At 51.2% G+C, this 15,224-nt stretch overlaps 1 protein-coding gene across 1 annotated transcript in view; it reads right to left on the bottom strand.

Annotated features, from left to right (window-relative positions):
* The window catches only part of UNC13A (unc-13 homolog A), an 88,780-nt gene that overhangs the window by 17,130 nt on the left and 56,426 nt on the right, over window positions 1–15,224 (bottom strand). The window contains exons 26-36 of the mRNA XM_073016812.1: window positions 13,810–13,895; window positions 13,487–13,613; window positions 11,082–11,178; window positions 10,571–10,714; window positions 9,666–9,749; window positions 8,348–8,425; window positions 7,993–8,081; window positions 7,122–7,274; window positions 5,385–5,508; window positions 2,398–2,436; window positions 1,262–1,291 (exon numbers count right to left, since the gene is read on the bottom strand). Of these exons, the coding sequence (XP_072872913.1) occupies window positions 1,262–1,291; window positions 2,398–2,436; window positions 5,385–5,508; window positions 7,122–7,274; window positions 7,993–8,081; window positions 8,348–8,425; window positions 9,666–9,749; window positions 10,571–10,714; window positions 11,082–11,178; window positions 13,487–13,613; window positions 13,810–13,895 (1,051 nt within the window). The remainder of the gene's footprint in view (window positions 1–1,261; window positions 1,292–2,397; window positions 2,437–5,384; window positions 5,509–7,121; window positions 7,275–7,992; window positions 8,082–8,347; window positions 8,426–9,665; window positions 9,750–10,570; window positions 10,715–11,081; window positions 11,179–13,486; window positions 13,614–13,809; window positions 13,896–15,224) is intronic.

Genomic DNA, 15,224 nt, shown 5'->3' with positions numbered 1-15,224 from the left:
CTTTTTTTCTTTCTTTTTTTTTTGAGACGGAGTCTTGCTCTGTCGCCCCGGCTAGAGTGCAGTTGCGCGATCTCAGCTCACTGCAAGCTCCGCCTCCCAGGCTCACACCATTCTCCTGCCTCAGCCTCCTGAGTAGCTGAGACTACAGGCGCCTGCCACCACACCCAGCTAATTTTTTGTATTTTTAGTAGAGACGGGGTCTCACCGTGATAGCCAGGATGGTCTCGATCTCCTGACCTTGTGATCCGCCTGCCTCGGCCTCCCAAAGTGCTGGGATTACAGGCGTGAGCCACCGTGCCCGGCCCAGTCTGACCTCTTAAAGGAAAAATCCTCCCTCTATACAAACACCTCCATATCCATCCTCCAGCCCACTCCCAAATACACACTGGCAAGATGGTGATGTGATGATGGCTCTGACAAGCCAGATGGGCCTGGGTTCAAATTGCAGCCCTGCTGTGTGGCCCTGGGCAAGTCACTTAACCTCTCTGAGCCTCAGTTTTCCCATCTAGATGGGGAAAATCATATCCACTTTATGGCTTAGTCTGAACTAAACATGTCTTTGCTCAGTGTTCACTAATTATCACTTGGTCTCAAAGTCATGGGCAATGCTAAGGGAGACGGGGTCCCAGCCTGGAAGGCATGTGTCTAGCCCCCTCTCTCACTGTTGGATGGCCCCAGTCTTGTCCCTGAATACTCTGAGCCTCAATTCCCACCCTCGCTACCATGGATACCCATGGTAACTTGGGGGACAGGGTGGGGCTGAGTATTGAGGTAACGAGTCTCGTATTACTGGGTCCTGGGGTGGTCTGGGGGTCCTGGGTGAAGCTAGGTGGGGAGGGGGCCCATTTACAGTGGGGAAATTTGAATTATGTTTATAGTCTACCAGCTGGCCACCTGGTCATTCCTACTAGTATTATTATTATCTTGGCTGTTACTATTCTTATTTCTTGTCGTGATCCTGAGGTTCTTACAAGGCACAGTTACTCAGGGGTCCAGTGAACTGGGCCTCAGTTTCCCCTGCTGCACCCATCTGTAGTCTGGCAGGGCTCAGGGGCCTTCCTGGGTACCCTCTGCCCTACCCACCAACCCCCCACCCACCACCCCAAACGAGCAAGCCAGACAGACAAAGGAAGAAGAGACCAACAGACAGTTTCACAGTACGCCCTCGGACGGCACGAACCACAGAGGTGGAAGGGGGCACAGGGGTAGGGTCGGGGGGAGTGGGGTGGGAGCCAGACAGACAGTGAGAGGCCGGTCTTACGTCTGAGTGGCTTGGCAATTTCACCCTGCCCTGTGGAGAGAATCAGGTGGAGGTCAGAGTTCTGGTGACTGCTGGGAGGATACTCAGTGGGACTTCCCTGCCCCCTCAAAGCACAGTCTCACTTCCCAGCCCAGGAGCTCCTCCCCAGGTCCTGAGTCTAATGGTGGGCCCCCTCCCCAACTAGCACCTCCTCTTGTCCCCTAGCGGGGGTTTAGGGGTCAGACTCCTTGACTGCCAGAACACGCTCAGGGTGCCCAGAAGGCTGGAAGCAGCCTCATCCCACAGTCAGCCTGCCCCAGGATGGGGCACCTGGGGAGGTGGGGACATGAGACAGGGCTAGGAATCTCTCCTCCTCCATTCCTAAGGGGTTGCCCCTATATCCCAGCACCCGAGTCTACAAAAAACATACTAACATATACTGTAAGTTCACTCAATGCTGAAGAACCCATACACTAAACTACGTACGTGCACTCCTAAACACTTGCAGGCATGTGCACAATCACACACATAAACCCACACACCCTTGACCCCACACGGATTCACATCCACATATAGGGTGCCTGGACACTGAATATGCCCCCCAGAGGGCTGGCGGAGAAAGTAGAGAATGTGTGAATCCCTGTGACCCACATTCACAAAGCTATGCACTCCATTTATATGCACAAAAGTACAACAATAGCTTCTGCACAAGTGCACAGCAAGACAGCTGCTTGCGTGTTGCTGTAGCTCCCATCTCCTTAACAACAAGCACGCACTAGCACAGCAACAAAAATAATTTCTACATTAAAAAACAACACGTCTCAATCCAGGGTGGTGATCCAGCGTACAGGCTCCTCAAGAAGTCACAGAATTTCAGCTGAGCCCAGGGCTCAGATGAGCCCTGTGGGTACTACTGTGGGAGGATGGGAGCTGTTTGTGCACACACATTAGTTCACATGTGCACACACACTGCATGTTCTGTCCCTGGAGAATCACTTCATCTCTGACTTCTGGATTTGCAGGACTTGGTTAGGACAGCTATCTCCTACCCATGACCCCCAGCTGCCCTTCCTGCCTAGGTGCACAGACATACACACACGCACACGCATGCCCAGACACCGGAGCTCAGGGCCTCAGTGAGACGAGGCCCTCATTACCTTTTCTAATCCCTTGCCATGTTTTCTCAAGAGGTTCCCCTGCAGAGACAATGTTACAGGGTGATCAACCTGGCAAGTCGTGCAGGGTGGGAACCTGGGATGCTCACAGGAATATTCACGGGGATGGGGGAATCCACACAGCACAGGGGACTTGACTGGGTTGCATGGGGATAGTGTGTTTGTGTGTGTGTGTGCACGTGTGGGCACACTTTAATGACTGACTCTTAAATGGTGTGAGTCAGAGACAGGAAAGAGAGAGAGAAAGATACAGATACAGAGCTAGAGAAAGCCAGAAAGAAGGGAAATAAGTCACTGCCAAAATATAATCCATTTACATTTACTGTACACATGAGACCCTTGGTTCTTGGGTTAACAGGAAAGCAAATGTGCTGCATATTCAGACAGATCTGAATTTGAATCCTGACTGGCATATATTTACTATATGACCTTGAACAAGTGACTCCTTTCCGAGCCTCAGCTTTCCTCATCTGCAAAATGGGGATAATAATATCCACCTCACTCAAAGGGTAATCATGACGGTGAGCTGAAACAGGGGCTATGAGAAGGGCTGGCATATGGGGAGTCATTAAATGCGAATTCCTTTATCCCCCTGCCTACAAATGCATTGCCTGTGGTCGGGTATGCTGCCACCAAGTGGTTATAGCCAAAGACCCAGGCTGCAGCTACCAGGAAGTAAGCACTTGTAAACTTTTGACAAAGTGAAATCTTGTAACAGCCTTGTCTTGCCCACAAAGGGAAAATCTGAAGTTGTTTTGTCTTTGCTCTCATACATATCTGCATATCACCACCACCATCACCACCACCACCACCACTAGCTCTGATTTAGCGATCACTGCCTCTGGGCCAGTCACTGAGAGTGCAGTGGCGGGATCTCAGCTCATTGCAACCTCCACTTCGTGGGTTCAGGCAATACTGAGATGAGTATTTTAATGCATCATGACAGTTGGTTCTTAGAATTACCCTCAGGGAGGTGACGCAATAAGCCCCATTTTCCAGACAAGAAAACAGAGGCTGGGAGGTCAAGTGACTTCCCAAGGTCACAGAGAGAGAGTGGCTGGGCTAGGATTTGACCCCAAATCTGCCTGACCTCAAAGCCATGACAAAAGTCTCCCACTTGGTCAACTGGGTGTATGTCTGGGATTGGTGTGTGTCGGTGTGGATGGCGGGAGTTGGGTAGGCAGGGTGTTGGGGTACCGAGGAATGGTCTGGAGCATGGAATTTCAGAAGAATCAGAAGTAGAGACCCTCATGGTGGGGACCTGCATTCTGAGAAGCTGCTGACAGTTCAGAGCCCAAAGGGGAGGTCAGAGGAATCCTGGGGTTGATCCTCTTTCTAGCTTCAAGGCATCTGGTGACATTTGGGCCCAGGAGCAAGGTTGGATTCTACCCTTAGATGGCAGGTCCGCTGCGAAGGAGGAGCTGGGATTTGGGTTTGGAAGCCGGTAAGAGGGGCTCCTCTGGACTTCAATGGAACAGAGAGGGTAGGCGTGGTCTCCTTCCCTCCCAGCCCCGCCCCCACCCCATGCCCCGCCCCAGACAGACACAGGCACATCTAGGCGGGAGGGAGGATGGTGGGTGAGGAGGGGGCGCTGGGTGGGTGGGGAGAGGGGTGCAGCGACGCGGTGGGCTGAGTCCAGACACAGAGAGGACGGACAGACAGACGGACAGACGGGCCTCTACTTACGATCATCTGTCAGCCGTGATGGGGGCGGGGCGGTGGGGGAGGGGGGAATAAGGTACCATGAGTCTCCCGGGAAGGCCAGGGAGGGGGCAGAGATGGCAGCACGGAGGGGCAAGACCCCTGCCCCAGCCCAGCCCAGAGGAGACGGGAGGATGGGAAGTCCGAGCCTCCCCCACCATCGTCACCTATCTATGGCCCCCGCGCACCCTTCCCAACCCTCCGTGGTCCACCTGGGAAAGACCTCCCCACTCCGCAACGTGCCCACAGCCCAAGTGCCATTGCTGTCCTCAGGTTCTTGACGCCTCCCGGAGGGACCCACGCCCAGCTACATCCCTCTACAGATGTCTGGGTCCTCCTGGTCCCTGGAGATTATGGCCTCTGGTCTATCGGTCCTGGTCTGTGGATGGCCACTGACCTCTGCTTGACCTCTTTGACCTTGGATGCCCTCCATGACCTCTGGCTAACCTCCAGGAGCCCCCTGGTCTATTGCTCTCTGATCTTTGAAGTCCATGGTATCCCCCTTCTTTGGCTTTTGAATGAGCCCCCAAAGCCCTTAGAAAAACCCATTGATGTCTATGCCTTCTTTTTTTTTTTTTGAGACAGGGTCTCACCCTGTCGCCCAGGCTGGAGTGCAGTGGCACCATCTCAGCTCACTGCAGCCTCTACCTCCCAGGTTCAAACAATTTTCAAGCCTCAGTTTCCCAAGAAGCCGGGAAAACAAGCATGCGCCACCACATCCAGCTAATTTTTGTATTTTTAGTAGAGATGAGATTTCACCATGTTGCCCAGGCTGGTCTCAAACTCCTGACCTCAAGCAATCTGCCCGCCTCAAACCTCCCAAAGTGCTGGGATTGCAGGCATGAGCCACAGTGCCTGGCCAATGTGGGCCTTCCGTGACTCAAGGATAACCTTGATCCTGAAGCTGACTTGTTTTCTAGATGACCTCTGACCTCTGAATGCTATTTTGACCTACATGTGACCTCTATGACTTTAGCGGTCTCTTGACTCTACCTGATCTCTTCGACCCTGGAGAAACCACAATGGACTCTGAATGACCTCTTTAACTCTTCGATGATCTTTAACCCCCATGTGACCTCTCTGACCTCTGAATGGCCCCCTACTGACCTCTGGTGGCTTCCATGACCCTTGGATGGCCCTTGAGCCTGGATGACCTCTCTGAGACCGGATGCCTTTGTTCTCAACCCCCAGCCTCTAGGCACCAAGTTTTCTGGGCTCCCGCCAGGGATGTGACCCAAATATCCCCACGGGCCCCCTGCAGGTCTCACCGTCTGGTCGGTGAGGGGTGGCAGGACAATGGTTTTCTCCATAGTGTTCATGACCAGCTTCCACAGCTCCTTCAGCACTCGCTTCAGCACCGTCTTCTCACAGATTTTGGCAAAGAGGGTCAGGCTGGGGACGAGGGGCAGGTCTGAGAGAGGGCCCAGTTGGCCCCAACCCACAGATCCCCTTCCCTTAACAGGTGGGCAAGGCATTCCACAGATAGGAAAGAGGGCCCACAGCCTGTACAGGGACCCCTGGGTGGTTTGATGGGGCTATGATATCTGATGCATGAAGAAAAGAGTGAGTGGTGGTTGGACTGGTCAGCAGGGACCAGATGGGAAGGGGCCTCAATGTCTGCGAGGAAGGCTTGGGCCTTATCATGAGGATAGGGGTAGTGGGGAGCCATGGACTGTTCAAGAGGGAGACACAGCCAGACTTTCATGTTTGAAAGAACAGTGTGGGGGAGGAACTGAAACAGGAAGGATGGAGATCAGGGACTATGAGGGAGAAGGCCACGCCCAGGAGGAACAGGAGGGGAATGGTCAGAGGGCAGACGTGAAAGGGAAAACAGCAAAGAAATCGTGGTTGGATGGATAGGGGTTGAAGGAGACAGGCAGTCCACCATGATCCATCTGCCAACTGATCCAGTCACCCACCAATCCATCCCTCCTCCAGTGGTCCTTAATTCTCTATTTCTTTTTCTATCCATCCATCTGTCCATCTGTTCATCCATCCATCCTTCCATGCATCCTTCTACTCATCCATCCACTTATCCATTTATTTATCCATCCACCCATCCATTCATCCATCTGTCCATCCATCTATGCATCAAAACATTTATTCATCCATCCAAATATTACTCAGCTATTAATCCATCCATCCATCGACCCACTCATCCACCCACCAACCCATCTGTCCATTCATTTATGCATCAAAATATTTATTTATCCATCCAAATATTTATCCACCTATATCTATCCACCATCCATCCGTCTACCCACCCACCCATCCAACCATCCATTTATTCATCCATCCACCCATCTGTCCATCCATTTATGCATCAAAACATTTATTCAATGATCTAAATATCTATTGACCTATCCATCCATCCATCCATCCATCCATCCATCCATCTACCCATCCATCCATTTATTCATCCATCCACCCATCCTTCCATCCATTTATGCATCAAAACATTTATTCATCCATCCAAATATTTATCCACCTATCCATACATTTGTCCATCCATCCATCCATCCATCCATCCATCCATCCATCCATCCATTGGTCCATCCAACCATCCGTCCATCCAACCATTCATCAAGTCAGCCTGCCAGACATCCATCCATCTATGTATCAATCCATCTATGCATCAAAACATTTATTCATCCATCCAAATATTTACCCAACTATCCACCCATCCATCTTTTTAAAACATCTATCCTCCATCTAGCCTTCTAAACATTTATCTTTTAATCCATGCATCCACCCACCTATCCACCCCTCATGTCACCTATTCATCCACCATTCATTCATCCACAAAAATATTTACTCACCAATCCTTCCAATTATTTGCCCACCCAACTTTCCATCCCCTTCATTCCACCCTCTACTCAGCCATCCAACTATCCAGTGACTACGCGGCAAACATTCCCTGCACACCCTCTCCAGCCAGTCCCTGGGTCTCTATGGCCCTGCCCCAGCCCCTCCCTGGCCAGCCCAGTCCACCTGGCCCGGCTCACTTGCTGTCCAGCAGGTCCATGATGGGCTGCAACACATTGTCAGCATCCTGGGCCACGCTGCTGCAGGCACTGGCTGGCACATTGCCTGTGCCCTTAACCTGGCTAAGGATGTCACCCATCTGTTTAACACACTCTTCAATGTGCGGCTGGAAGCTGGGGACAGAAAGAAAAGGCTTAGACCACAGGAAGGGCTGGATGAGGACACAGATGCTCATCTTTGGTCCTCGAGGTCATATCATTAGCATCACAGCACATAACTGAGCAAGAATGGAGAACAGGCCAGACACGGTGGCTCACGCCTGTAATCCCAGCACTTTGGGAGGCCGAGGTAGGCGGATCATGAGGTCAAGAGATCGAGAGCAACCTGGCCAACATGGTGAAACCCCGTCTCTACTAAAAATACAAAAATTAGCTGGGTGTGGTGGCGTGCACCTGTAGTCCCAGCTACTCGAACCCGGGAAGCGGAGGTTGCAGTGAGCCAAGATCACGCCACTGCACTCCAGCCTGGAGACAGAATGAGACTTCATCTCAAAAAAAAAAGAGTGGAAAATAATAACAGCAGAACCAGGCAAAGGGATAAGACGTTTGCCCACATTGCTCATTTCATTCTCAAAATCCTACCCAGGTACTATTATTGTCATCACCCTAACTTTACAGAGGAATAAAAGAATATATAAGGCTCAGAGAGGTTAAGTGACTCACCCAAGGCCACACAGCTAGTAAGCAGTAAAGCCAAGATTTGAACTCAGCCTTGTCTAACTCTGAGCCTGCAATCTTCACTGCTACATCTGCTGAGCCTCCAGATGCCCCAGGCTTAGAGGGCTGAAGGCTGTTCCCTCCCCACTGCCCCCAGCCCTGGAGATGCTCCCACCTGGTAGCAAACACCCGGCTGAGCTCATCCAAGACGTTATTGAGTTTCACCTGAAGCTCCTTCAAGATGTCACTGGCTTCGGCATCCAGCTAACGGGGGAGAAGGGACATCAGGCCAGGTTCGGTAAGTATCCACATGTACTGGGCATTTTCTCATCTGACCCAGGGAAAGGGATCCCAAGGGGCTGGAGGGGAAACTGAGGCACAGACAGTTGTGTTGCAAGCCTGGGTTTAAGAGCATGGTTGAGCTGGAATTCATCCCCAGGCCTGGTGGCATATGAGCTTAGGGGCCTGCAGGGACACAGTGGTGGAGGTGCCCCCATCCCTTCTCCAGCCCTGCCCCGGCCCTGCCTCACCTCCTTTCCTCCCATGGCTTCAAACATCTTCTCCAGCTGAACTCGTAGCTGTTGAGTGTTGTTCATGAGGATGCAGGGCTGCGGATGGGAACAGAGAGGGGAGTCAGGCCTCAGGACCTCTCCCCAGAGCCTCCCCTACCCACCGCCAGGGACCTCGGGATGGTTTCAGGGTCTGAGTTTGGAGGAAGCTGGGGTCCCGAGAGGTCACCTGCGAATGGAAGGCAGTGTTTGGGCTCAGGCTCCTGGGTGTGTTGTTGCCAGAGCATCTCTGGGGATTGGTGGGGGCAAGGAGGACTCAAGTAATCCCACAACCCCAGGCCTGGTGGGTCCATGAGAGGGGCTGGGAACGCTGGGGGTAGCAGAGTTTCCTGCAGGGGTCCAGAGCTTTGCAGCTCGCACAACGAAGGCTTCATTTGCAACCCACTGAAGGCGTGTGCCCTCACCCCCAGATATACACACGAGACCCCCCCACACAGATACACAAACTCAGACAGGCACAGCCAGACACAGTCAAAGACACACCCTCACACCATGCCCATTCGACACAGCCAGACCAAACCTGGTGAGACACACCCACCCAGATGTGCACAGTCACACACACACACACATACATAGACACACACTCACACTATATGCCGTTAACTCAGCCAGACGAAACATGGTCACACACACCCAGACACGCACAGCTGGACACACACACAAGCATACACACACTAACACTATAACCAGTTAACACAGCTCGATAAAATATGAGACACGCACCCAGATGTGTACGGTTGAACACACTCACACATACATACACTCACATTATACCCAATTAACACAGATGAAACACGGCTAGACACCCACACTCAGATATGTACAGACACACATAGACAGGCACACACACTCATGTTACACCCAGTTAACACAGCCAGACGAAATACAATCACACACACACCCAGATGTGCACAGTCGGACTCACACACACATTCATGCCATACATACCCATTGAACAAAGTCAGACAAAACATGACCAGACACACACACTCAGATGTGCACAGGCGCACGCGCACACACATGCAGAGTGTACCAGTCAACACAGACAATACACAATCAGACACATGCACTTAGTTCCCATACACTCAGACACACACAACTAGATACACTCCAATCACACACGTTCAAACAAGCACCTCTACACACACGCATAGTCCAGTCAGTTCACACACAGGTGGACATACATAGCCCCAGGTGTCAGGGCTCTGGGGAGAAGGGAGTCCTGGGGATGCTGAATGGGGCTGAGGAGGGGGATAGGTCAGGGGTTCCCTCAGGTCACCACTTTCTCCTTCTCCTTGGAGCAGTAGGAGGCGAAGTCCTTGGAGATGATGTCTGCGTACTGGAGGAGCACATTACTGATGGTCTGGGGAAGACACAGCGTGTGGGTGAGAAGAAAGGCTGGGACCAAGGCAGGCCCCAGTCACCAGGTCCCATCAAGGCCACTAGCGAGATCAGTGATGAACTCAAACCCTAATAGCACCTAAGATAGGCCCTTGGGCTAGGCAAATTCTCCACCCAAGATGACCATCAAGACCTAGAGGAGATACCGCTCGACGAAGACGATCATTTTATGTAGACCCAGCTCTTTTTCAGAGCAACCAAGCATCATATTAACCCAGTCTCAACCACAAGCATGACCTGATCTCAAATCAAAAGCCAGTTCCTACTTGTAATCCGCAAGGTCAACACAGCCTAATGCCAATCAATCAAACCTCAACCCCAATGATCCCAACCCTCAAACTCACCCCAAGACCCACTCAAATTCTGTATCAATCTCAGCACTCACTCCAACCTCAATTCCAGATCAAGACCCAACCCAACCTCAAACTCCAACCGAATAGCATTGCCAACTCGCACTAATGACCTCAATTCCAACCCTGATCTCAACCCACACCTCAATTCCAACCTTACCCTACACCTCAACTCCAACCCCAATCTCAACTCCAATCCCAATTTAAACCCTAATCCCAACTCCAACCTCCATACAAACCTCAACTCCAACCTCATCTCAACGTCAACCTCAACCCAAACTTCAACTCCAACCTCAACCCAAACTCCAACTTCAACCCCAACCTCAATAACATCACCAACTCCAACCTCAGCCTCAACCTTAGCCCATCTCCAACTCAGACCTCAATTCCCTGACCCCATCCCCTAGCCCCAACCCTACCCACTCTCCCACACCTTGGCAAAGCGCCTCATGTAGTGCCCCACAATCTGGGGATCGGGACACTCGAGTTTCTTGATGATTTCAAAGCTCTGGTTGAGTTGGGAGAAGACGTCCACCACGGAGCAGGAGAATAGGGCATGCTCTGAGGTCTGCTGGAACTGCAGGGGGAAGCAGGCCAAGAGGAAGGAGGAGATCAGCACCAGAGAAGCCCCAGAGCCCGACTCTCCCACTCTCCATGGGGAAAGCAAGAGACCAACTTCCCCAGGGTGAGACGGACAGAGGGCGAGGTTGACTTAGAGTCAACTCTAGAGGTGGACGCAGAAGCCATGGGGTGCATGGAGGTGTCTGGCTTGATGGAACTCACATTTCGTAGTTGATGAAAGAACAAAAGATTTTTCAAAATCATGAGCAAGACAAAGATGACGGACACCTACCAGAGACTGGCCTCATCCCAAGAGCAAATTTCCCCTGAAATTGGACCCCAGTGGGAAGATTAGGAACCTGATTGTGGGTTGACCTTCTTACCCCATCCTTCTTGTCTCGCTCCAGGGCACCGTGCAGGAAATCCCGGGACACTTCCTCATTCTCGTCCAGCCACTGGATGACGAAGGGTTCAAACCATCTGGAATGAAGAGCCAGGGTGGGGCTCTGCCACCTCTTGTCCTCCTCAACCTCTGCACTGCCTGGTTCTGACCCACTAATGAGTGGAGCTACGGCTGCTCCTATTCTCCCTGGAGCTCTCCCTGCAGCTCTCCCTGCGGCCTTGAGTGGCTGCTCCTCTGCTCGCCTCCTGCACTGAACCTTAGTTACTTTGCTCATGAAATAGAACGAGTGGCCCCTTTTACAGGAGGGCCCAGGCCTGCGGGAATCCTAGTTCAGATAAACTGCCTGTGGCAAATGAATTTATTCTCTGAGCCCTTCCTTCCTTCCTTCCTTCCTTCCTTCCTTCCTTCCTTCCTTCCTTCCTTCCTTCCTTCCTCCCTCCCTTCCTCCCTTCCCTCCTTCCCTCCTTCCTTCCTTCCTTCTTCCTCCCTCCTTTCTTTTCTTTTCCTTTCTTTTTTTTCTTTTTCTTTTTTTTTTCTTTTTTGAGACATGTCTTGCTCTGTTGCCCAGGCTAAAGTGCAGTGGTGTGATCATAGCTCACTGCAGCCTTGACCTCCTGGGTTCAAGTGATCCTCACACCTCAGTCCAAGTAACTGGGACTACAGGCACGTGCCACCATTCCTGGCTAATTTTTTTTTTTTTTTTTTTTTTTTGTCTTCTTTGTAAAGATAGGATTTCCCTATGTTGCCCAGGCAGGTCTTGAATTCCTGGCCTCAAGTGATCCTCCCACTTCGGCCTCCCAAAATGTTGAGATTACAGGCATGAGCCACCGCACCCAGCCAGAGCTTTCATTTCTTGTACAACAGAAGACTATCCCTCTGTGCTGTTGGGAGCAGTGAACGAACGACACAGCACAATTCTGAGGAACTGGTGGTACCATACTATCCTCCAACACACAGCCCAGGAGTCAGATGTCCCGAGTTCAAATCTCGGGTCTGTCATGTACTAGGAGTCACCTTGGGCAAGGCATTTGGCATTTATTCACTCATTCATTCTATGTTTATATTAATTTATTTCTGAGATGGAGTCTCACTCTGTTGCCCAGGCTGGAGTGCAGTGATACCATTTCCGCTTACTGTAACCTCTGCCTCCTGGGTTCAAGTGGTCCTGCTGCTTCAGCTTCTCAAGTAGCCGGGACTACAGGCGTGTGCCACCATACCCGGATACTTTTTCTTTCTTTCTTTTAATTTTTTTTGTTTTTGAGACGGAGTCTGACTCTGTCACTCAGGCTGGAGTGCAGTGGCGTGATCTTGGCTCACTGCAAGCTTCGCCTCCCGGGTTCACGCCATTCTCCTGCCTCAGCCTCCCAAGTAGCTGGGACTACAGGCACCTGCCACCACGCCCGGCTAATTTTTTATATTTTTAGTAGAGATAGGGTTTCACGGTGTTAGCCAGGATGGTCTCGATCTCCTGACCTTGTGATCTACCCGCCTCGGCCTCCCAAAGTGCTAGGATTACAGGTGTGAGCCACCGCGCCCAGCCAGTTTTTTTTTCTTTTTTTGAGACGGAGTCTCACTCTGCCGCCCCAAGATCACTGGCGCGATCTCGGCTCACTGCAACCTCCGCCTCCTGGATTCAAGCACTTCTCCTGCCTCAGCCTCCCAAGTAGCGGGGATTACAGGCACCTGCCCCCACACCCGGCTATTTTTTGTGTGTTTTTAGTAGAGACAGGGTCTCACCATGTTGGCCAGGCTGGTCTCAAACTCCTGACCTCTGATGATCCACCCGCCTTGGCCTCCCAAAGTACTGGGATTACAGGCATGAGCCACTGTGCCTGGTCAATTTTTGTACTTTTGTAGAGCTAGGGTTTTGGCCTATTGGCTAGGCTGGTCTTGAACTCCTGACCTCAGGTGATCTGCCCGCCTCGGACTCCCAAAATCCTGGGATTACAGGCACAAGCCACTGCGTCTGATCCATTTGCTCATTTTAGAGATGGGATCTCACGATCTTGTCCAGGTTGGTCTCGAACCCCTGGGCGCAAGTGAGCCTCCTACCACAGCCTCCCAAGTTATCGGGACTACAGGCATGTGCCACTGTGCCTGGCCATTTGGCCTCTTTAACTCTCCAATGTCTTCTCCGCAAAATAGGAATTAAAACGATCCCACCTTAACTCATAGAATTGTCAAAAGGATAAAATGAAAAATGAATTTTCTGGGCTGTAGGAGTCAACTGCTCAATGGCTGAGAGTGGAGAACACTGGATTCAAGCCCCACCCGTGCCCCTGATGCCCAGGTAACCCTGAGTAGGTCAGTCCTCCTCTCTGGCTTTCCTTCTAGCTGTCAGCGCTACAGTTCTGACTTGGGCTGGGCTTGGGGCGGGGGACTTACGCAGGGTACTCAGGCACGCGGTCCTTGAAGGAGGGAAGTTCCGTCACATACTCATTGTAGAGCCATTTCACCTTGAAGTGGAGGTTCATGTAGTCGGCACTCTTGCATAGACGATGCTTGTCGTGCTCTGGCCGGGGACAAAGAGGGTGGCACAGCTGGAAGGGTCTGCCACCCTGTGTCTCGGCAGAGAGGCTGCCCACTCTGGCCATCACTGATGTCCAACTCAGGCATGAGGGTACAGGGCACTCACAGCCTTGGAGGGGACACAGAGGTGCAGCCACCTGGTGTGGCCAGGCTGGGGAACACTGGGGTGGGAAACTCACCCTCCATGGCATACTTCATGTCTTGGGCAAACAGATTCCACATCACTTCAGCGCTGATTTTACCCACATTCAGCTCCTGGGGAAACCTGGCAAAGTGGTGGAAGTATAAAACTTTGGCAGGCAGAAGGCAGATGGGATGGGCTGCTTTGTCCTTCCCTGCCCCACAGGGGAGTGTAGGGTAGGGTAGAGGGATTGGGGTTCAGGTTCCCTCATAGCCACTGTTGACTGACTCTGTGCTAAGGCTTTGCTTCTCTTTGAGCTTCCACCCACTCATCCATCTGTCCCTCCATTCATTCATTCATCCACTCATGCAACTATCCACCCATATATTCAACAACTAATTTATTCATCCATCCATCCATCCTTCTATCCATTCGTTCACCCGCTCATGCAACTATCCATCCATCCATGTACCCATCTATCTATTCATCCATCCACCCATCCAATCCTTCCTTCCTCAATTCATTCACCTACTCATGCAACTATCTATCTATCCACCTACCCATCTATCTATTCATCCATCCACCCATCCATCTGTCCCTCTATTCATTCATTCACCTACTTACGCAACTATTCACCCATCCACTCACCTATCCATGTATCTATTCATCCATCCACCCATCCATCTGTCCCTCTATCCATTCATTCACCTACTTATGCAACTATTCACCCATCCACTCACCTATCCATGTATCTATTCATCCATCCATCCCTCCATCCACTCATTCATCCAACTCTTCACCCATCCACTCAACCACCCATCTATCTGTTCATCCATCTATCTGTTCATCCATCTGTCCCTCTACCCATTCATCCAACTATCCATCCATCCACCTACCCATATATCTATCCATCCATCCATCCATCCATCCATCCATCCATCCATCCATCCCTCTATCCATTCATTCACCTACTTATGCAACTATCCACCCATCCGTTCACCTATCCATCTATCTATTCATCCACCCATCCATCCATCCCTCCATCCATTCATTTGCTCATTCATCCAACTATTCATCCATCCACTCAACTACCCATCTATCTGTTCATCCATCTATCGGTTCATCCATCTATCCCTCTACCCATTCATTCAACTATCCATCCATCCACCTACCCGTCTATATATTCATCCATCCACCTACCCATCTATCTATTCATCCATCCATCCATCCATCCATCCCTCTATGCATTCATTCACCTACTTATGCAACTATCCACCCATCCATTCACCTATCCATTTATCTATTCATCCATTCATCCATCCCTCCATCCATCCATTCATTCACTCATTCATCCAAATATTCATCCATCCACTCAACCACCCATCTATCTGTTCATCCATCTATCCCTCCACCCATTCATCCAACTATCCATCCATACACCTACCCATCTATCTGTTCGTCCATCTATCCATC

The sequence above is a fragment of the Chlorocebus sabaeus genome, chromosome 6 (assembly GCF_047675955.1).
Source record: "Chlorocebus sabaeus isolate Y175 chromosome 6, mChlSab1.0.hap1, whole genome shotgun sequence".
Classification (NCBI taxonomy): Eukaryota; Metazoa; Chordata; class Mammalia; order Primates; family Cercopithecidae; genus Chlorocebus; species Chlorocebus sabaeus.
The sequence above is the reverse complement of the archived record's forward strand: the minus strand, read 5'-3'. Positions and strand labels throughout refer to the sequence as shown.